Source organism: Pollachius pollachius (genome assembly GCF_949987615.1).
Source record: "Pollachius pollachius genome assembly, chromosome: 20".
Lineage (NCBI taxonomy): Eukaryota > Metazoa > Chordata > Actinopteri > Gadiformes > Gadidae > Pollachius > Pollachius pollachius.
The window spans coordinates 1,535,134-1,558,351 of record NC_136953.1 but is presented as its reverse complement, the minus strand read 5'-3'; the positions used below and the strand labels follow the sequence as shown (position 1 = coordinate 1,558,351).

The window sequence follows — 23,218 nt, the reverse complement described above, 5'->3', positions numbered from 1 at the left end:
GCAAAAGTGGCGTCGCGTCTTCACTTTTTATTCCGCGTTTAGACAAGCGTTTTCGGGAGGAAATCTGCGTGCATACGGTGACGCATAAGTGTGTGGAATTCGATTGGGTATGCATGTCAGGCGGCTAGGTGGTGCTGTGATACACTATCACACAACACCGCCATGTCTGAGCGCATGCGTAGAATCTTCCTTCTTCTCTTATCTGCGCTGCAAAAACCAAAACATAATTACAGATCCTTCTCTGTTCATTAATAATATCTGTACATATCCTGTACACTTTGTGGAAAGACTCCTGTAAGTTTATTAGAGCTGCCAGAGCAGCTTGACGGTCCGACGCATGGAAATAATCCAACATGTTTGTTTATTTCCCTGTGCTGGCGCTGTATGTGACGTAAATGCGTAGGCGACGTGAGCAGATCTCAGCAGAGTTTTGCGTCTTGGCAGCGTCTTGGCAGTGATTTCAGATTTTTGTGTTTTTAAGCCCCAAAAACGCTGTCACCGTCTAAACGAAAGGCACTTCCGATAAAATATTTTGTTGTTTTTTACCCACAAGCGTCCTCGTGTAAAAGGGGCCTTAGTCAACCCTTTCCAACAAACTACCTCTGAACTCAGATCCATGTCATCAATGAGCAGCTAAAGGGTGAAACATCTTGCTCAAGGATGCCTACAGGTAGGTTGTGGACATTGGAGATTGAACCCAGGACCTCTCAGCTTGGCTTGGAACACCGCTACACTATCCTGTCTACCTACTTACCTCATTTTGTACCCACCAGTTGACCCATATCCCCCTCTGATCTTTCTGACAAGCACTTCCTCTTAAACTTAAAACTAAATTCCGCCCACACCGAATTCTCTCTACTATTCTTCTTCTTCACATATACTTCACAGGCCTATTCTCGGCCTGTCTTACCCTAGCTAGCCTTAAATGGTTTCCACAGTGGCCAGAGACACACCTGATGCACCGGCCCATCAGGCTAATGCCTCGCAGATCTGCACCACCAGATGGGCTCCACTATCTCGTTAACGTCCACAATCCACCTGGGCATTTGCCACGTCAGCAGCTGTCTGGATTCTGGTTCAGAGGATTAATATTTATGAGAGCTCTCTCTCTCTCTCTCTGAGAGTATGATGAAAAGGGTCATCCGAGCATATGGGATGTGGAAATGGATCAAATCCTGATCTTTACCTACATGAATCCTCTGCTATTTTGGGCAGCGTCACAAACCACCTCCAAAGCTTGGGCGTATTATGCACGGCAATTTGGCTGTACCTTTACGCCACCTACGTTTCAAACTAGACATCATAGTGTTTTATCAAACAAACAAATATGGATATGTTTATGTTACATGTCATTCACCGGTTGGGTCTGAATCCAGTAGCTTCCTGCGACCTAATTATCAATTGGGGAAAAGAAAGAAGAGGGAGAAGGGGTGATTGACTTCTCCATTAAACTACTGTCACTCACCTCTTCGACCCGCCCCCCACCCCTCAACGCACCAGGTGACTCCGGCAGGGTCTGGCGCCTGCGTCATTTGTTTGCCAACTCTTGTTTGTTAATCTGTGTCTCTGATTGCTTTTTCCGCCGCCGCCGTCTGAACGCAATCTAGCGACCGGCCTCCTGTGTCACCGCTGACCAAACGCAATCAAGCGCACAGGTGATATCGTACCGCCGTGAGGCGCAGCGCCGCCCTGTAAACCTCAGCGGTGAGATTGGCCCGTAAAGAGGAGAGACCTTGTGAGACAGACAATTAGTTTACACAGTTCACAGTTGCACACTCGTTTGCTGGCCTTATTAGGATGTGCAGTCACGGATTCCAAAACTGTTAGTGTTGCATTTCACATGTCAAATTATATTGTCTGTCTTTTGATGTATGAATCTGTGTGTGTCTGTTTGCATGCCTGTATGCATGTATGTATGCATGCATACATGCATGCATGTATTTATGTATGTATGTATGCATGCATACATGCATGCATGTATTTATGTATGTATGTATGCATGCATCTTGTGTGTACACATGCATGTACTTGCATAAGAAAGTATGGGCCCTAATTAACATAAGGAACAAGGAACTTCGCTCTCTCTCTTTCTAAATCACACACACACACACACACACACACACACACACACACACACACACAGGAAAACTATGTACATAATACACTGAGGAACCAAATCTCCTTATAACTGGCGCAGATGTTTGAGTGACAGGTCTAATGGCCCTCCCTCGCCCCTGATTACTATCGGACATGTGCCCATCTCCCACCCCTCAATAGGCTACTAACATTATTGGGTCAAATCGAAATGTCAACCTCACATCTATTGGTATTGATTGATGATTGTAAAAAATAAATAAATAATCAAAACCAGCCAGAATTGTATGTACCCGCCCAATGCTTATATTTCCAGCCTACCGTGATCAAAAGTAGCCCATTTGGGACGGAAACCCAATCGAAGAACAATGATTGGAAGGCGGTTTATTCCAAATGTGTGTAGGGCCACAAAGAAAAAAAAGAAAGCGTAGCAAATGGAACCATATCAACCTGCTACACAGGCCTTTGTGTAAACAGTGGTCCGGCAGCCCTCAGGTGATGCAAGAGAGCGCTTTGTGTGTCTATATTATGTTAGTATATCTTAATCTACGTCGATGGGAGGTCATAGGCATGTAGAGGCTGTTGGCAGTCTGGTAAACACTGAGAGGAAGACGGGGCTTTGCGTGCTGTAGCCGACCTTTTGAACAAAACCCCCTTCATGGGTTCCTTTGGTTGTTTGCTTTTCATTCTGTCTTCATACCTGTACTGCCTGTATTGATTGGAAACAAAACAATTGAAGCTTAAAGAATCCTTCCAGGGTATGGTCAAACAGCAGGGACCTCCAAGAGACGGTGCAGAATACATTCATTTTGTGTTTATTACTTCTAAAATATTTTGATGTAAAACATGATGTTAGCCTTGGACACAAAACGTTGCAGGGATGTTTTTTGATACTAGAACATTTGGTTGGATGGTGTAAGCGATGTAGTGCTTCCGGTTAGGTGTGTGTGAGCAGCTTGCAGATGTATGTGTCACATAGCAAAAACTTACAGAACGTGTAGAATAATGTTGACATACTTTCTCAAAAGAGGTAAAGAGCATAAATAAGCTAACGGTGTGGAGGAAAAAAAGCAATTTTCATCTTATGTTGTTTTTCCAACTTTAAACTCTGCACTGCACAATAGTGTGAGTAGGTGTTAACACTGGTGCAGAGCTAATGCTATACTCATGTCCTTATGGAGGAGCGCTCTGTGTAGCCCGCTAGCTCTGTGATCACGTGGTTTATTACCCCACAGAATAAATGGCTTTGATACTCCTAATGCTTTCAACTGCTCTGTTTCTACTGAATTAGTGAAAAGCGCAGCCTTCATGTCTTCGAAATGAGCCATTGGAGAATAGCTAAAAAAATTCTGTGTTTTCAATTAGTCTCAACTCATGGAAAGAGTGGAATTAAAGGATTTTTTAGATCATATACTGCTAGCTGTTTTTACAGTGCTACCTTAGGAAGATAAACTTAAATCGTTATTGCAGTGTTGCAGGTACACAACAATGTTGAAAAGGAATAATAAAATTCTATTTCAGTGTTTTGTGTAGGAAAATGTGTTGTATGATCCCTCTCCAACATTTCCAAAACAACATTCCTACTCATAAGGGCTGATTGCTTTTACATGGATCACAACATTTAGTTATATAAAGATCTTCCTCATTACAGGAGAGGCTTTTCCATGGGTTTAACATGTGAATAACATTCTCTGCTCAACATTTGACATGTGAAAGCTCTCTTCCAGGATAACAGCCGTGCTGGAGAAGACCCAGATGCCTGTGCTGGTTTCCTAATCCTAAACCAATCCTTTGTTGTAATAGATCCGCTGATTACTGCAGAGCCAAGAGGCGTCGCCTGCCACACGAGTCTGTCTTTTCTCTGTCTTCTGTCAGTAAAATTAGATAAAAGCAAGCGTGTTGATTTCTTCTTTGGGGATGAAAGCTTTCAGGGGTTACTCCAGATTAAATGAAGAGACATTATGTAAAAGACTATGAAGCCTGCGCTTCGGTGGTTTCGAATGTTGAAGCACTTTAGTCAGCAGGTATTTCTCCATCACTACATTGTTCTGTTGACTGATATGCACATCCACATACAAACATACATACATACATTTACATAAATGCACCTATATATACACATAAATACAAAGATATACATACATATATACTCATGTATAAATTCCACTCCAATTTGTTTTCCATTTTCTCCTTTATTTTCTTCTTGTTTGAATTACAAGTGACTCTTTCTTATCGTAATCGTCCATGCCCCCGAGAGGACACCAGGATGCAGCAGGGAGACGGTGGACTGGTGACTTGATGCACTCCGCTGTAGGGCTCAAGCAGAGCAGGTCCAGGGCGGGTGGGCCAGGGTCACTGCACCGATGGCAGCAGCAGCCCGTGGGTCCAGAGCAGGCCTGGTAACCCTCCTCCGCTCCTTCCAGACCTTCCTCGCAGTCCGCTTGACGTGTAGCCAGGAGGCAGTAGAGCCGCGGCTGGCTGGGTCAGGTGGAGAGCTCCATAGCACCAGGCCCCGTCGAGGGACTGGGGCCTGGTGAGGCTGACGTGCTTTCCCAAACGTTCCGGAGTAAGCCCCTGCAAGGAATCCGTGGAGGGCCAGGAAGCCTGGGTACTTGGGTATAAGTCGACATTGGCGGAGTCAGCCCCCAGGCCCAATGTCTGTGTGTGTGTGTGGGTGTGTGAGAGAGTGACGTTAGTGGATGAGTCAACGAATGAGTGAACGAGCGAGTGAGCGAGTTTCAGTCTAGGGAGGAACAAAACGAGTCCGGTTATGTTTTGGAGCAGACGTGTACTGTTGATGAATAAAGTACCAAGCCGCCAAGAATCAGTGCCCGTGTCTTCCGACCTATGAACAGACCCACTGCCGGTCATAGTGAAGGATATTACCCTCGAAAGGACATCGGCCCTGGAGGGAACGTCTCCCCTGTGCTCCCCGACTACGGTCTGAGAGCCAAAGAACAAGTGTAACAATTGTTTGGCGTGCATATTTAGTCGAGAATATTTGTAGACATTAAAAATGCAATGTTCCATTCATTCATTATCATCCAAACGCAGAGGCTAGGCATTGCACTCCCGAATGTTTTAATTTTTTTATGAATGAAGACACCCGCATGCAATAATGAGCTCACGTCTGAGTGTAGACCACAAACGCGATTAACTATGGTCAGGGATGTTCGTTACTGTCTAGACAGGGTCCAATAAATAGTGAACTTCATCACAACCTCACCGAAGCGCCTACAGTGCTTAATGCAAACAATCGCAACAAAAAACGCCTGCAGAAATTATCCGAAAACCGCTGGTCTCAGCATGATTCATGTCTACAGTAGCCTATGTCTTCTGTCATTGATCAATATGAGGACATTTTAAGCACGATGGTTGAATTAAAATCAGAGAGAGACAGCAAGTGCAGCTCAAAAGCGACCTTCCACACAAGAGCAATGGAATCATTTGATTTTATTATATGCCTTGTGACGTGGCGTTTGATCGGTTCATTTCGGCTGCGCATGTATTTTTGGAATTTTAAATTGCTGCAATAAATTATGTTGTTGTTGACTTCAAACATGTCTCTATCTTTGCTGTTTAAATCTAACAGTAGTCTATGAGTAATATATCGGCGGTAACCACTGTTTTTGGTTGTGAAATTGCGCCAGCTGGGCATTCCGTGGTATTGGATGTGTTTTAATAAATCACATCCAATACACGGAATGTCCGCTGGTGATGCCACTGAGGCTATAGTAGGCTAACGTTGCTCTTAGCATCCTACGAGTCCTTGGAGTCCTTGTTAGCTACGAGCGTTTTCACAATGTTCGTTACCAACGATGCTTTCGGGAAACGGTGTAAAAACTGTACGATGCTCGTACGACGCACTTCACGATCCACTTAGGCTAACGATGCTTTCGGGAAACGGGGCCCAGTTCTAGCTAGTTCCTTTATCAAGGAGCTGAAAAGCATTCACCTGTCTCAGGGAAGGAGGAAATATGTTTCAGTGGAATTTTGATACAGCAAGATTCTCTTCCGGCACGTATGGGGAGGCAGAGCAGCTCAGGTATCATTATGGAAGGAAGTTTCAGTCCTAACACCGTCAGTCGTCCGAGCAGACACAACAACTCAGCATCTGGTCTACTGGAGCCATCTGCTACTCAGACAGTATGCAATGGGGGTGGACGGAGAGACAGACAGACATACAGGCTAGATACATGTAAAAACATGTGAACAGACAGACAGGCAGGCAGGCAGACAGACAGTAATCGTAGTGTTAAATATATTTCTGTAATATGAAGGCACTGGGAATATGATTGACAGCTCATTATGGAACGCAGGTAAGCCAGAATAGTAAGACTCTAATGACATGAACTCTGTCTGTGCGAGAGCCTTGAATGTTAATGGTCTCTAATGGCACGGGCAGCAACGTTCCTCCTCTATTTAATAATGAGCCATGAGTGACAGATGAATCCAACATGGTAGATGGAGCCATCATGGATGCCAAATCCAACATGGAACTTATATTGCTATTATACTACTATACTATCTTTAGTATGGATATCAGCACTTATCTCCCCTCTATACATAGTGAGGGTCGATCTCCGATAGCTCAGTGCATCTTGCTGGTTGGATTCAACCCCTTCATTTACTTACTAGATTAAGCATTGAGAATGTTTTTCTCTGTGTTTTGTTGTGATGTGTAATATGGCAATTAACTAACCAAAGAAAACACCATTAAAATCCACCAACAAAAACCACTACAAAAGCTAAATACATAATCATAAATAATTATTTTCTATTGAACCCTATGTTGATCCATGCTGCTAAACTAACTGTGGTCATTCCTGCTCCAAGAAATGTGTGGACGTTGACACAGTGTTTAAAACCATTCAGACAAACAAAAAGGATGCAGAGTGGCGATGTCAAAGCCACTTTATTCTTTAGTTAAGTTTCTCAGGTAAGGAACATGGCCAAGGTGATCCACTTCCATGTAGGTGATTTCTCTCTGAGTGTGTGTTGAGATGGCTGGTTTAACCGGTGCACACTGATTACTCAACTTGCAACAGGTGTGCAGTCTCCCCCAGCCCCAGAGTCCAATCAAACAGGTGAGGCTGCTTCAACCAGACATCATCCACACACACTCACAGTATTTTTTTATATCCCATTATTGTGTCGGCCTATATTCATGTAGGGATAAAATAATACTGCAGTTGAAATGTTTTGACCTGGCTGTAGTAGTAGTAGTAGCACAATGACACCAGACTGGACGTATTCTCCTCACTCTGGTTGCAGCCCACCATTTCCTCTGATGACAAAGAGCCAATGGGATTTCTGATGTAATCTCTCTTCATTGGGAAGGAGAGTCCTCTCAGATCAAATCAGTCTGCCACATGCATGTCAACCCTGTCCCCCCTGAAACATAAAGCAGGGCCACTGCTGAAGACCCACGTTATTATGACCTGCATTATTCCCATAGATATGAGACATAGTCCTGCTAGATCAAGAGATATCTGCCTGAGCCTTGCTAACCCTCTGGTTGATTGGATGGGGGGGGGGGGGGGGGGGGGGGGGGGGGGGCAGGCCAAGGTAAACCCACGGTCTGTGACCTGAGGGAGATCCAGTAGATTAAATACAGCCTCATATGCAAGTCAGTAGAAGGACATCAAAGGAGAGAGAGAGAGAGAGAGAGAGAATACACCTAGCAGAAAATGATGGAGACAGCTCCTGGAGAAGAGAAGATGTATATAGTTAGCGAGGGATACTATATTCACCCAGAGCAGAGAGAGAGAGAGAGATAGAGGTTCTGCCCGGTGTGGTGTCTCAGCATGGTGGGAGGTGTGGCAGCAGATGGGAACTCTAGACGCTTCAGATCTAGCTTCACTGGGCTGAGGTTCCCTTGACCTCGAGGACTGAAGACTTGGATGAGGAACAGTTGGAAATCAGAATACATTCTCTACGTTACATTTAATCCACAGCCATTTCCCCTACGGTAAATGTATTACATAGGTGAGTTTAAGGATCAGTCAGGTCATGTTAGGGACACCTGCTCAAGGATGCCTGCAGGGTAGATCGCGGATATTGGGCTTTAAACCCAGAACCTCAGGGCATGGTGCCAAACAACCTAACACTAGACGACCCTGCCTAAGGTGGTCCAAGCTTGGCAGCTTGACCATCACCAGCTCAAAGAATATTTTGCTTCTCCAGGGGTACGGTGGCAAACTAGTCTTTCATCGCACCAAGCCAGGGACCAAATACCCGGCAGCAGGCCAGAGCGCTTGATAACTGCCACAGCACAGCATACTCTGAGATCTGACGTTGGGCCAATCTTCGTCATTATTCTTACACCACTGAGGGTGTCATCTGTAAAATAATGTTCTTGCCAAATGTTGATCAGGCACAAGACGAGCCATTGATTTCGGGAAGAAGGTTGCTAATCGATCGGCTTTTATGATGAGCAATTACTGCCAAAAATTATATTTTCCCCAACCCTCACAGGTAAGAGGCCTTGATTGGTAGCATACATGCTAGCATATCTTGGCTGAGCTTCTCACATTTCTCCTGTGGTTTGTGTGTAATATCGAAACGGTTCCATGTGTTTGAGATTGAGACGCCTGCATGTTAGGGCACATGTTCTTACGATATAAGACTTAACGTATAAACCTGCATGAGCAGACATGTCTGAGGAGACCAGTAAACAGAAAAAAGAACACACTATTTTTCAACTGTCGAGCACCAGCAGAGGGGAAAGTTACTGGTGGGGAAACTCTTGTCGTTCCGCTGGAAAGAGCCCGTGGTCGTGGACGGACATATATCAATATTTCTCTTTTGGCAAAGCGCTGGAATGCCCTTCGGTGGTGTGGGTACTGTATGCCTAATTTATGTTTTTACTCATTTCAAATGAATGCATGCGAATCGAATATGTTCTATATATTTTTCTGTTTGCTTTCTCTGCATGTGATGAGGACCTGTTGGTGGTGTGCATGCATGTTTAATCAGGAGTGTTGAGCTGAGGTTTGAAAGGTTCCAGCACAACAACTATATATATATATATACTTTATGATCAATGCTAGTCCTGTTCAAAATGAACATACTATTTCTGAGTAAAACACAGTGTGTCTTACTTATACAATGTTTATGCTCTAGGGATGTTTGCTTTTATGTATTATAGCAGGTATTAAGAATAACACTTCTTCTAAAATACCAGAGCATGTCTTAAGATGATGTTTTGCTGAAAGCGGCCACATAAACCATGCAATGAATAATAATCAGGATAGCTTTATTGTCAAGGTCTAAACGATTAGCATAATTGAACAGCCTCGTGCCCTCCTGTTCTGTCCCTGGCCATTCGTCGTCTGACTCGACACAGAAGAGGAGGGAGCAACAATAATGAAGGCTACTGTTCCCAGGTCCTCTGAGAGCCTACTTAGGGGCCCGAGGAGGACCTTGGCTTGTCCAGGCATGTCCTGCTCTATTGAGGAAAACCTTAAACCCGCCGTGGTTTCTAAAGCAAGCACCGTGGCTTCAGACGCAACCACACGCACAGCCTTGGAAAAGACCCTGGAGCATGGCAGCATCCATTTTATCTCCATGTACAGAATTATTCCTTCATCTCTACACCCCCTTCCACTCTCTCTCTCTCTGCTCCTCTCCCTACCTCTCTGCTCTCCTCCCTCAATCCTCGCTCTTTGACTCTCTCTACCTTCTCCCTCCATTTCTCTGTCTCCCCCCCAAAAATGTCCCCCTTACTCATTTCCTATACCTTCATTTATCCCTCCCTCTTTGTCTATCTGTCTCTTTCTCCCTGCTTCCCACTCACTCTCTGATGTCTCCGGAGAGTTGCTGGATCGATGCTCTGATCCTCCTGGCTCAGGTGTCAAAGTGCCTCACCTCTTCCTGCTGACCAACAGTGTGTGTGTGTGTGTCTCTGTGTGTGTGTGTGTGTGTGTGTGTTTCAGAGACTGTCATGAAACCCATTTTATTTAAGTAGCCACACAGTTCGTTAACCATTCCCATAGGGAAATCAGGAGATGTGGGCCTGATCTATGGGACTGCTTGATAACAGTGTGTGTGTGTGTGTGTGTGTGTGTTTATGCGTGCAAGCTTCAAAAAGGCTTTATTCAGAAGAGCAAATAGTAACTGTGTCCTTTCAGACTTCCAGGTTTTCTGATTCCGATGGCTTTGTCCTCTGCTAGAGAAGAGCAGAGGAACGGCCTTCTGATGCTCTGTAAAGGTTTCTCTTCAGGTCTTTCTTTGACGGGTTCCGGTTGAAAGCAGTTGATTGGGTTACTGTGAGGAATGGCATGCTCCATCTTGTCATGTCGGATGCAAAACATGCCAGATTCTATAATCACATGTTGGCTTCAGTGGTAGGTCACTGTGGGGGATGTTGGTCCTATCCCAACAGCACGTAGAAAAATTTATCATTAAATAATGTTTAATAAATCAGCAGACAGCTTTTTAGGATTTGCAATATAATCATTAATATCGTTTACAGGTATTATTTAGTAATAATTGGTTTATTCCTCTTTTGCCTAACCCTATCAAAAACAATGTTAGTTAATTCGATGTTGACTGCATGACAAATTATTTCCTAATTAATGGCAGAAAGAAAACTAAAAACAAAAGCCACGGTTGACATGACTATGACCAACAAATCTATGGCAATGATGGAACAAGCAGCCTGTGTCCAATGCCAGGTTGACCTCTAGTGGCCACTCTGTGTCATCACACTGATGGTGACAACCCAAGAGTCGTGACGGGGAAGAACATCTTTTGAGCTGGCCATACGCATATCCAGTCAAGTAAGCAAGTAAGCAATTCAGCAAATGCACAGTATCGACTGGAATGTACTGGGCTGTTCCAACTTTAGAGTCTTTCCACGACATTTGCATTCCACAAGAGCTTAACAGCTGGGTTAAATCACCCAATGTCTACCTGTAGGCCCCCTTGAGCAAGATTTTATAATGTACTGTAATTCTGTGATGTAATTTGTTCTGTCTCCCTGTAACCTTGATGTCATTTTTTATGCTGGCTTCTTGGCTAGGGCACCCTTGAAAAATGTATTTTAATCTGGTTAAATAAAGATTAAATACAAATCTGCTTTGGATAAATGCCTCTGCTGAATTACTTAACGGTTAATAGCATACAGCCGCCTCCACATTGGATTGCAGTTTGGATATTTCCCAGGACCAACCCATTGTCTCTGCACCCCTCCTGTCCTTGAATATAATAACAGAGTCACTCATTCAAATTACATTGAGACGAAAGAGTCACACAGCGGCAGTCATTACTCCATCAGCTTGTTCCATTGCTGCTACCTCTCAGTGGCCCGGACTGTGTAGGAGTGCATCTGAGGACATAGTACCTTCAATTCCCACATTTAACATATAGTTCCAAGAAGACGATGGCATTCATATACATACATTCTTGAGGGCAGACATATGTTTGTGTACACATGGGAATGAGTGTGTGTGTGTATATGCATGCCTGCGTACATTCCTGAACCTGAACCTGAACCTGAACGTGTGTGTGTGTGTGTGTGTGCGCGCGCATATGTTTGTTTGTGGAGTGGATGGATGTGCGTGCCTGTGTGTCTCTACAGCAGGCCTTCTTTGGTCCATGAATCATGAGTCAGTGAACACATCCTCAAGATGTTCTTCAGCTCTTGGACGGCGAGGGGAAGCAGTAGAGGTTGAGGAGGAGACGGTGAACAAAGCCCAGGGGGAGGAGCTAGGGACGGAATCAGGATGTGAAATGACACTTCACCACAGCCCCTGAGCCAAGGTAGTCAAGGCATTCAAATGACCAAGCCCGCGGGACCCCCATTGGGGCATCTGCGTGAGTGGGGGTTTCAAAACCCCCCACCCTACCCCACTCCGACAAACACATTCCCAAACTCACATACACTAACACATGCATACACGCCCGCGTGAAGCTCAGCGTTTGGGGAGATGACGTCATAATGAGAAGCAGCTTTGTCACAAGCAGAGAGCACCACCTTTAGAAGTCATTTGGGGCTTAACTGTCGATACCCTATCCCCCCCCCCCCCCATCGACTTCAGCTATAGACCCCTCTAATGATAAGTCGCAGAGAGACAATGTCAAGGAACTGGGATTACAATATGCCCATAGTGGCCACACACAGCAGGGGTTAGGCTCAGAGAGAGATAAGAGGTATGGCGTTCCAGGGGATGGTGGTGCTGGTCTCCAAGGAAGGGGCTGGGAAGGACAAATGACGTAGCGCCCATGGTTTGAAGATCTCGGATTGGATGGTGTCTGTTGAAACTGCATAGGTGGAGGTGGTCGAGCGCGGAGCTTAACTTAATCAATAATGCGAGAGAGAAGGAGTGGGCATGTGTTCGGAGGGAGATAAGACGAGAGAACGAGACCTTAAAGAGACAGTTATACCCCGGTGAAGAGAGTTGTTCAGTGTGATGAGAACAACCTGTTAGCACTGGCGAGATGACTCTTGTTCTCCGAGTTTTGGTAGTTCAGGGATTAGATATTATTCAGCCCGTATGCAAACGATGCCAAATAAATGTTAAAACACAGTTGTCGCGTCAAATATTTCCTGTACATACCGTCTTCACCAACATCAAGTGCTGTCCAGCCCGCTGAAACACCAAAAATGTTCCTCTCATCTCGCATTCGAAGAGCACTTGGCTCCCCGCAGAGGTCTGGCTCATATCACAATTAAGTGTTATAATGTTCTGAAAAATACACTCTGCACGTCCACACAGTGATGTGAGACTAGCAGGCACATTTGGAGAGTGTCTTGGAAAACGTCCACAATTTTTGATGGGTGAAATCAAAGTGTGAAACAAAAAGGAATTGACATCAGGGTGGAGACGGTGGTCTCTCCTCTACTAGACTCACGTGAGACATAAGTCTATAAACCTGAAAAACCTGTGGCCTCTTGGCATCTCAGTGGAGAAGAAGCCACTGATAACACATTTTCCTTGGTCAACCTTCTGTTGTTGCAATACGGCTGTGATCTCTAGCTGATGAACAGTATAGACATAGAGCTCCCTGCCATGCGTTTGTCTGGAAATAAATGGTTACATTTCTTTAATATCTGTGGTGTCCTGCTATCACTTTTTTGCCACACCTAGAGGATATTGCCTGGCACCGATACGCCATGTTATTCCAGGGATCAAGCTGATATCCAGAACCAGGATTAGATCCTCATTGTAGGTAGACGTCCACTTCCACATTTAAGATTCATACTTCTCGACCTTCATTGAAAAACTGCTTCCATCAGCCAATAGGTTGGCTGAGTGCACACCTGAGAGATGGCTGGACCAAGCCAGCATGTTGTTTACAGCGGAAGCACCTGCAGTGCCTGGCACAAAAGGTTTGAGCAGTTTAAAATAGGCAGGCTTGATCAATGGGAATTGGTTTAAGATAATTTCTGTGCAAAACCTTGTTGACATCAGCTCATATTCCTGTCATTTGGGTATTTTTAGATGCAGGGTGTCTTTGTGTTGTGTTCGATGGTATATTTTCAGCTACCAATGCACGCCGTGTGATGGGATAATATAAATAGAAACAGTGACAGACCCTTTGAAAGTGACACGTCTGTCAAGCAGACACAAAATGATGATTGGGGACAATGTTCATTGTTACACGGCGGTCAAATGTAAAGCTTTTTTCAGTTTAATTTAGAAGACATGATCTGGGCAGATTGGGCATATATATATACAGGGTGCGATTTGCCGGTGGGGATGGTGGGGATTATCCCCCCCTCTGGTTTACACGTCCTACCCTCGGCTGAATTATTTTTATCCTCGGTGGAGATAAAAATTATCCCCCCCACCCAAAGTATTTTCACCATTACATCGTAATAATTAACAACCAAAATACACAGGGTCCGTCTTCATTTTGAAACATTTTAAAATGTTTCTCAAAATTATCCCCCCCCTGGTTTTTTCACAAATCGCACCATATATACATATATACATATATACATATATACATATATACATACACATACACACATATATATATATATATATATATATACATACATACATACATACATACATACATACACATATATATATATATATACATACATATACACACACACACACACACACACACACACACACACACATATATATATTTGCTGCACGGCTACAGTCAAACTCCCATACCTTGTCAACACCTTTCTAGTAAGAAGAAGTAAAATCATTTGGTAAATTTTCCTGAGAAAATATTTTTTAAAAACCTCCAAAGATGAAAAACCCTGGTTTAACGTAAACCATGTTTTAGCAGATGCCGGGAAAGGCCTTGGCGTTTATTCCAGTAACTAACTGCACTCTATTAGTGTGATGTGATGCAGCATGCAGAGACATTGATCGGATCCCTCGACACAATAGTCAGGAAAACTGGTTTAGACACACAACGAAAATATGTTGTTTCCCTTTGTAAACATTGCAATGCGTATACAATCCAAAAAATCTGTAAAGCCATGAGCTCCTACTATCCAATGGGTTTGCCAATCAGAAATAGTATGACAAAGAATGATGCACTCACAGTTCATTGTGTACCATACCTATGTGCACCTGTACATTGTCAGCATATATATATATATATATATATATATATATATATATATATAGTGGGGGAAAAAAAGTATTTAGTCAGCCTCCAATTGTGCAAGTTCTCCCACTTAAAAAGATGAGAGAGGCCTGTAATTTTCACCATAGGTATACCTCAGCTATGAGAGACAAAATGAAAAAAAAAAATCTAGAAAATCACATTGTCTGATTTTTAAAAGAACTTATTTGCAAATTATGGTGGAAAATAAGTATTTGGTCACCTACAAACCAGCAAGATTTCTGGCTGTCACAGACCTGTAACTTCTTCTTTAAGAGGCTCCTCTGTCCTCCACTCGTTTCCTGTATTAATGGCACCTGTTTGAACTCCTTATCAGTATAAAAGACACCTGTCCACAACCTCAAACAGTCACACTCCAAACTCCACTATGGCCAAGACCAAAGAGCTGTCAAAGGACACCAGAAACACAATTGTAGACCTGCACCAGGCTGGGAAGTCTGAATCTGCAATAGGTAAGCAGCTTGGTGTGAGGAAATCAACTGTGGGAGCAATTATTAGGAAATGGAATACATACAAGACCACTGATAATCTCCTTCGATCTGGGGCTCCACGCAAGATCTCACCCTGTGGGGTCAAAATGATCACAAGAACGGTGATCAAAAATCCCAGAACCACACGGGGGGACCTAGTGAATGACCTCCAGAGAGCTGGGACCAAAGTAACAAAGGCTACCATCACTAACACACTACGCCGCCAGGGACTCAAATCCTGCAGTGCCAGACGTGTCCCCCTGCTAAAGCCAGTGCATGTCCGGGCCCGTTTGAAGTTTGCTAGAGAGCATTTGGATGATCCAGAACAGGATTGGGAGAATGTCATATGGTCAGATGAAACCAAAACAGAACTTTTTGGTAAAAACTCAACTCGTCGTGTTTGGAGGAGAAAGAATGCTTAGTTGCATCCAAAGAACACCATACCTACAGTGAAGCATGGGGGTGGAAACATCATGCTTTGGGGCTGTTTTTCTGCCAAGGGACCAGGTCTGATCCGTGTGACGGAAAGAATGAATGGGGCCATGTATCGTGAGATTTTGAGTGAAAACCTCCTTCCATCAGCAAGGGCACTGAAGATGAAACGTGGCTGGGTCTTTCAGCATGACAATGACCCCAAACACACCACCCGGGCAACGAAGGAGTGGCTTCGTAAGAAGCATTTCAAGGTCCTGGAGTGGCCTAGCCAGTCTCCAGATCTCAACCCCATAGAAAATCTTTGGAGGGAGTTGAAAGTCTGTGTTGCCCAGCGAAGGCCCAAAAACATCACTGCTCTAGAGGAGATCTGCATGGAGGAATGGGCCAAAATACCAGCAGCAGTGTGTGAAAACCTTTTAAAGACTTACAGAAAACGTTTGACCTCTGTCATTGCCAACAAAGGGCATGTAACAAAGTATTGAGATGACCTTTTGTTATTGACCAAATACTTATTTTCCACCATAATTTGCAAATAAATTCTTTAAAAATCAGACAGTGATTTTCTAGATTTTTTTTTTCATTTTGTCTCTCATAGCTGAGGTATACGTATGATGAAAATTACAGGCCTCTCTCATCTTTTTAAGTGGGAGAACTTGCACAATTGGTGGCTGACTAAATACTTTTTTGCCCCACTGTGTGTGTGTGTGTGTGTGTGTGTGTGTGTGTGTGTGTGTGTGTGTGTGTGTGTGTGTGTGTGTGTGTGTGTGTGTGTGTGTGTGTGTGTATATATATATATATATATATACACACACACACACACATACACACACACATATATATATACACACATATATATACACACACACACACACACACACACACACACACACACACTGTATATGTATGTATTATTCTCTAATCTCACTAGAACACCCAACTGCTGGGCTCTAGCTGTGACTCCTTACAGCCTCATCCAATAGAAACATCTTGGCTTGCTGTTTTGAAACCCGGAGCAGGGTTGCCTTATTGACCTCGATGTGATTACCTAGAGGGCTGGCTAACCCTAGTAGCAATGCCTTTAACAAAATCTCCCAGACATCCCATCCCCACCACTAAGCTCGCTAGCAATGCAGATCCCGTTGACCCAGATTCCAGGTTCATGTTTTCTTTTAATTGACGTTTCTGGGCGATATAAAGTGTAGTGTGACTTATAGTCCTGGTCAAACAGTAGGACCGATGGCAACACTTACACAAGACTCTCCCTACTCCGGATTGAGCTCCAGAGATCCAGACCTCTCCATCATGGCTCATGCTAAACTCTTGATCCCAGGCCTGGAGCCAAGTGTGTATGTCTACTCGTGACATACACACAGAAAGCAAGACCCGTGATCTTGCTTTCTGAAAGTCTGAACATACTCTGCATAACCAGGGAGGTTAGAGGCTCAGTTTATCTATTTAAGCCTAGCGTAGCGTTGCGGAGCAAAGCTATACGCTTTTCTATGGCTGTGTGCAGCTTCAATTTATTGTAATGGAGTAACAGCAATAACTAAATTTCTCAATTTGACAAGTGAATCTGTATCCGTGTCTTCTCTCGCTAATTCCGTAATTCTCTCAAAGTAGTTTAATATCTTGTTCTATCCTTTTTTCACTTCCCTGCTCACCTCACCTCATTAACTGTCCATAGCGACGCGATTACCAGACAGTCAGACTCAAGCAGGGCAATATATCTTAATATTAAATAAGTTAGAGTGATACACCTACCATTGTTGAGATGAATGTCTTTAAATCAACGAGGGATAGAAGGACTTTTGATCTAACATAAAGGAATTTCTGGACAGCGCAATTATGTCTGCTGATAAGCAGAACTTTCTCCGATATGGGTCTTACATAATTTGAATAATCTGGAAACAATTTCTCTACACTAGCTGGCTATGTGTTGAGTCATAATACATCCATTTCAGTTCATTTGAAACTGATATATGCCCATATCCTAGTTTGGAAAATTATTATTTTATTTATATTATTTTCAGATTTTCTTTTTTTGACATATTACCCTCCCTTACTCTCCTAAAAACACCCCTCTTACACACTTATTGCATGTTGTATGTCCTGGCACCTAAAGTGCACACATGTTGTATGTTTTACTTCCTGGCACTTAAAAACAGTACTTAGCATTGCGTAGCGTCTTATCCTAGCTATATGTGCTGTATACGGGGAACGGGTTAACCGAGCAATTGTAAATAAAAAAAACTTGTTTCTATGAATATCTTTACCGACAGCGATATATTGTTGTTTCTCTTTCTTCTAACAAATATATTTATAGTCGCTTTGGATAAAAGCGTTTGCTGCTTTGGATAAAATGTCATTGCATCTGTACTGCATGTGTCCATCAGTGTGTACTTGTATGTCTTTACTGCATGCATACGTGTCTGTCTTTTTTGTGCATTCTCCACTTGAAAAGAGATTGGTGCATCCACTCAGAGTTCCTACTGGGTTTCATTAAATCTACAAACTGTTTTCTCTTTATCTTCTTTTATTGAATTCTCAATTGATGGTAAGTTGTAAGTTAATCAGTTGTTAGCCAGGTGAAAAATCTTTGAATCATAAAACCAGAAAAAGGTTGTTTTACAATGTGAAATTAAATGCAAACAGAAAAATAAACATTGTTTTAAATGACTGCCTTTTTCCCTTGAATTAATCAAAATAAATGATCCCACTTTTAATCATTCTTAATGTAATTTTTTAACCTTAATATTACAGTTCTAAATATAAATATATATAATATTTACTTCTTATTTAAATAATAACATCCCACCATAATCCTTTTAAATATGAGCTCACTAGACAATCATGTACCATAACTCAATCCATTTAACAAACATCATATTATTCAATGAAAGTCCAAACATCGACCGCGCTGGTAGTTATAGGGTATTCCAGGCATTCCCGACCGGCCCCGTGGCTAACGGTAGCGGGCTAGCGCTTGCACAAACATTCAATTCAATTGTCCACAGTCTTCGTTTGTGAGCTCGGTTTCTTACCGGCTGCCTCTCTGGTGTTTGTAGACGCCTTGGTTGCACGGGATTACCATGTTTCGGCAAGGACGAGCACTACACTTCTTTTAAGCTCCCGTCCAATTTACTTCCGTGTTTTGGTATTGTGTCTTGCCCTTTTTATAGTCCATGCGCAACATGGACTGGACAATGGTTCCTTCCGGTTTGTGGGTTTATTTTGGTCATTCCTTTGGTTTGACTTGACACTGCATGTGTCCATCATTGTGTACTTGTGTGTCTTTACTGCGTGTGTCCATCAGTGTATACTTGAGTGTCTTCAATGTACGTGTTTATCTGTGTGTACTTCTGTATCTGTGTGTGTGTGTGTGTGTGTGTGTGTGTGTGTGTGTGTGTGTGTGTGTGTGTGTGTGTGTGTGTGTGTGTGTGTGTGTGTGTGTGCGTGTGTGTGTGTGTGTGTGTGTGGGTGTGTGTGTGTGTGTGTGTGTATACTCTTGGGTCTTATGCCTCGTCACCCAGCAGAGGTAACAGCAAGTTGTCAGAAATCCCAATTATCTCCTCCCATTCTTCTGTTTGCCATGGCTGTTTGAACTCAACTTGTATGAAGCAATTTTAAATCATTAACATAATGTCGCCAAATGTGGGGACGCTTGGGCCTCGGAGCACGAGGGCAAAAACCACAGAATAGATTGAACTGAAGCGGAGAGACCTGTTGGTTTAGGGAGGACTTGGACTGGGAGTGGTCCAGAACCATGCTGATTGTTTCCAATCCTCTCTGTTACACAAGAGATGAAGAGGAATGAAGAATTACTCCACATTTCAAACTCCACCCCTGCCCCAGAGCCACAGCTCCATGCAGAACCCTGACCCGAGCTGCTGCCGGGAAACACAGGCAGTAGGTCAGCATCTCATCAGTGGGAACATAATCCATTCGTGTTTAGCTTTGTGTCTGAATGTTGGGAGTTTTAATTATTTTCATTTCATTACAAAAAATGCAAGGCAGTGTAAGAAGCTTCTGCCCGTAGGGCCCGAGGACAGCATCTGTAGGTGGTTATGTTGGTTAAAGGGTTTCACTGTGCTGAGAGGTGCTCAGTAGAGGGCCTGTCAAGAACAAACCATCAAACCCCTTGTTACTCACACCGCAGACCCTCCTAGAGGCAGCGGCGCTGGCGACCGGGAATTCAGTCTGGAACAGCGATCGTTACGCTTTAGATATCGATGGTTATCAAGGTGGAGAGTCGTTTAGTAGCCTTGTATGAAGTTATGTCATAATCGATGGCGCTGATATTACACATCCTTCCAAATGAGTCGATACCTCACTAGTGCGTTGTCCTTCCTCTTCCACAACATTCCCTGTTGGATGCTCAGGTATTACAGTGGACAAATTGTATGTGTGCTTTACCCACTATGGATATTATATAAACATTATGCAGCTGGTTCCCAGAAGCGAGGTAATTTATAAAAAATGGTTGAAAGCAATGTGCATGTGGATAAGCATGATGGGGAATGGAGCTCAGTCTACAGCCTTTGATATTCTAACACATTTTACAAAGGTAATAACATAAATGAGCAAAGGAGCAGTTTGAAATTGAGTACAGTTAGAGAAGCAGCAGGTGACGTATATTTGTATTTAGGCGCACAGACACGCAAGCACGCACTCACACACATGCATGCACACACTCGTATTTGACTTTCACCCTTCTGTCAATGTATGTCGGGAAGGAGAGTCGAGGGATGAACCATAGTAGAGGTCAAAGGTCACCTCTACAAGACACACTGGTGCCATGAGCAGCTGAAGGCAGCTGTTTCATCTCGTTCAATCACGTCACACACACTGTCGCATTCAAAGCCCCTTTCTCTCCTCATTATCGATCAACAGCAGAACCATTTTAGGCTTCAAAGAAAACCGAGACTGAGGTAAATCGGACATGATGCTGCTATTAATTTGACAGACACTGCATTCGAGATGAAAGTACACTCTTGTTTGGCCTTAAATCCTGTGCTGATGACATAAGCAGGAAAGGCTCGGTGGTTTGGGATTAAACTCAATTTTCTGTCAATCTTTCCTCGGACAAACAGACTCACATACTTCAACCCGAGAGTAACAGGAATGAGGCAGGATTATAAATCCTGCAGATCAAGTGTACCTTGTTAATAGCATATTGGTTGATAGTAGATGTGTTAATAGTACATCCATTATATCTGCAGCCCAGTAGATGACAATTCATGCAATAGGTGATGGCTGAACATTGACCTTTGCTTTCTGTGGACATAGACTGAAGTCCAAAGAGTGATGCACGTGACGGAGCTTAGGGGTGGTTGGAGGGAGGGTGGGGGGGATGGAAAGGTGCACCACAGTTGCCTCCAGGTATGTATGCACTTTCTTTTGTCCCTTAAACCCGTTGGGAGACCACGACAACGTCATGACCTGCCTATTTCTGTAGGCCACATAGGATAATTGCATTAGGAGATCACAAGACTAGGGTCAATGTAAATGTATATTATAAGTGTGCAGATAGAGACCTATTACTTAGATCAGTGGTTCTCAACCTTTTTTGAGCAAACGCCATACTGACCTTACCCCCCCCCCCCCCCATAAAAATGGGGGGGGGGTCACTAATATTTTGCAGTGGTCACTAATAGCAATGAATGCCCTCTGAGTCAGTTTTGGTGATAAATATTAATGAATATTCATGACATGCAAATGTATCACCTCCGATTGGCTAACAGCACGGTCGATCACTGCAATAAACCCAATTAAACCCAATTAAACTAAGAGAGAGAGAGAGAGAGAGAGAGAGAGAGAGAGAGAGAGAGAGAGAGAGAGAGAGAGAGAGAGAGAGAGAGAGAGAGAGAGAGAGAGAGAGATCTATTGGCCTAAAAAGAAGAGTTGAGGAAGAAATGGTTGGATTAAACATACATTCACCGTGACCGCGTCGCGGGCACTCCCGGCCGCCACGTCTCCCGTCGTGCCCGGGCACCGTGACCTTGGGCACCGCGGGCACTACCGCTGTGCCCCGTGAACGAATAGATGAATGGCCCGGGAACCGTGGGCACCGCGGCCTGGGAACCGCGGGCACTGTGAGCGCGAGCGCGGCCACGGCACTCCCGCGTCTCCCGCGTGCCCCGTGAATGAATGAATAAATGAATGAATGAATGAATGAATGGCCCTGGAACTGCGGGCACCGTGACAGCAGCCCGGGCAACGCGGGCACCGCGGCCCGAGAGGCCTATTTTGTATTTGAAACGCAACGGTCTTTCCGTGGAGACTACGCTCAGAGCAGCTGGAACCTAACAACAGCAAGAAGAAGGAGGAAAACGGGCTATGAAACAAAGTAAGTTGTTGTTTTTTTGCTATCGCCCATGTTTGATTGTGTTGTGTTGGCTATTGAGCTGTTAACCCGTGAACTTGGGTTATGTTTATCAGCGATAGTGATCATGACGATAGCTGATGTAACGGGAGTCCTGGCGTGTGCAGGACCGAACCGCGCTGTATGACCACTGTTCCGCTGCGCATAGACAGTAAAAAGTAGCTAAGACGGTAGAGGGGTTAGAAACCAATAAATGAAAATAGGCTATTGATTTCAGGGAGCCCATTTTGCACCAAAAACAATTGAAAACCATGAAAGTATAAAATCCCCCCCAAAAAAAGGAAAACAAAAAGCACGGTCCCAGCGCCCCCCTAGGTTTTGCGAACGCCCCCGTTGAGAAAGCATGACTTAGATACAGTACCCCTGCAAATAGCCTCGGGACATTTGCAAATGGTACACACAGACCACACGCGCACAGACACACACGCGCGCGTACACACACACACACACACACACACACACACACACACACACACACACACACTCAAACACACCATAACAACAAAGCAACAATAGAGTAAATGAAGGGGAGAGTTTGACAGTGAGACTGAATCACTGAATCACAAGGGCTGCATTTTCGGCCGCATTCTCCTCGGTCTCCCATGAATCATTGATACCAATACACTCACAGAGAAAGTCCTCAAACTGGAAGCACATTTGCACGTGCTGCAATTCAATTATTGATCAGACATGATACACATACATGGCCACTAAACTGATCCAAATGACTGCTTCCACGTGGCTTTCTCACTACAGATTCAAAGACATCTTGAACTCTTTTCTTATTTTGGTGTAAGTTCCGGGGAGAGCGAAAACTTTGATCCCAGATAAGAAAAGACCGCAAACCGTGATCTCGCTTTCTAGCGCACCAAAGAACAAACACGCCAGTGTTACATGACGCAATGATAGGCAACCCCTTACCTTCTCATCGGCGGAGAACCGCCGTGTGTGACCCGCTCCTGCCCCTGCGCTTTGATTCATCTTTCAGCACCTCGGAAAGCTCCTCCAAACGGAATCCAGAAGCCCTGGGAAAACCAGATCAAACGCAGAGTGCCTTTGGAGTCCGCGCCCTCGAGGAATATGTTCTGCAACTATCAAAGTTGTTTAGACGAGAATCAGCTTCATATGTCGCGGGGGACTCGTTTAGACCGGTTCAATAGTGCGTCTTAACCGCTATGGCATGCGTGGTTTCTCAGCCACTGACGCGCTATGCGTAAAGACGCGCTCTGCCGGT

General features: G+C 44.1%; 1 protein-coding gene across 1 annotated transcript in view; it reads right to left on the bottom strand.

The window, feature by feature from the left end:
- Positions 1 to 22,965, bottom strand: part of LOC307091399 (inactive dipeptidyl peptidase 10-like) — a gene marked incomplete at both ends in the record, with an annotated part of 93,587 nt that extends 70,622 nt beyond the window's left edge. The window contains one exon of the mRNA XM_079758365.1: positions 22,906 to 22,965. Within this exon, the coding sequence (XP_079614491.1) occupies positions 22,906 to 22,965 (60 nt within the window). The remainder of the gene's footprint in view (positions 1 to 22,905) is intronic.
- Between the last annotated feature and the right edge of the window lie 253 nt (positions 22,966 to 23,218).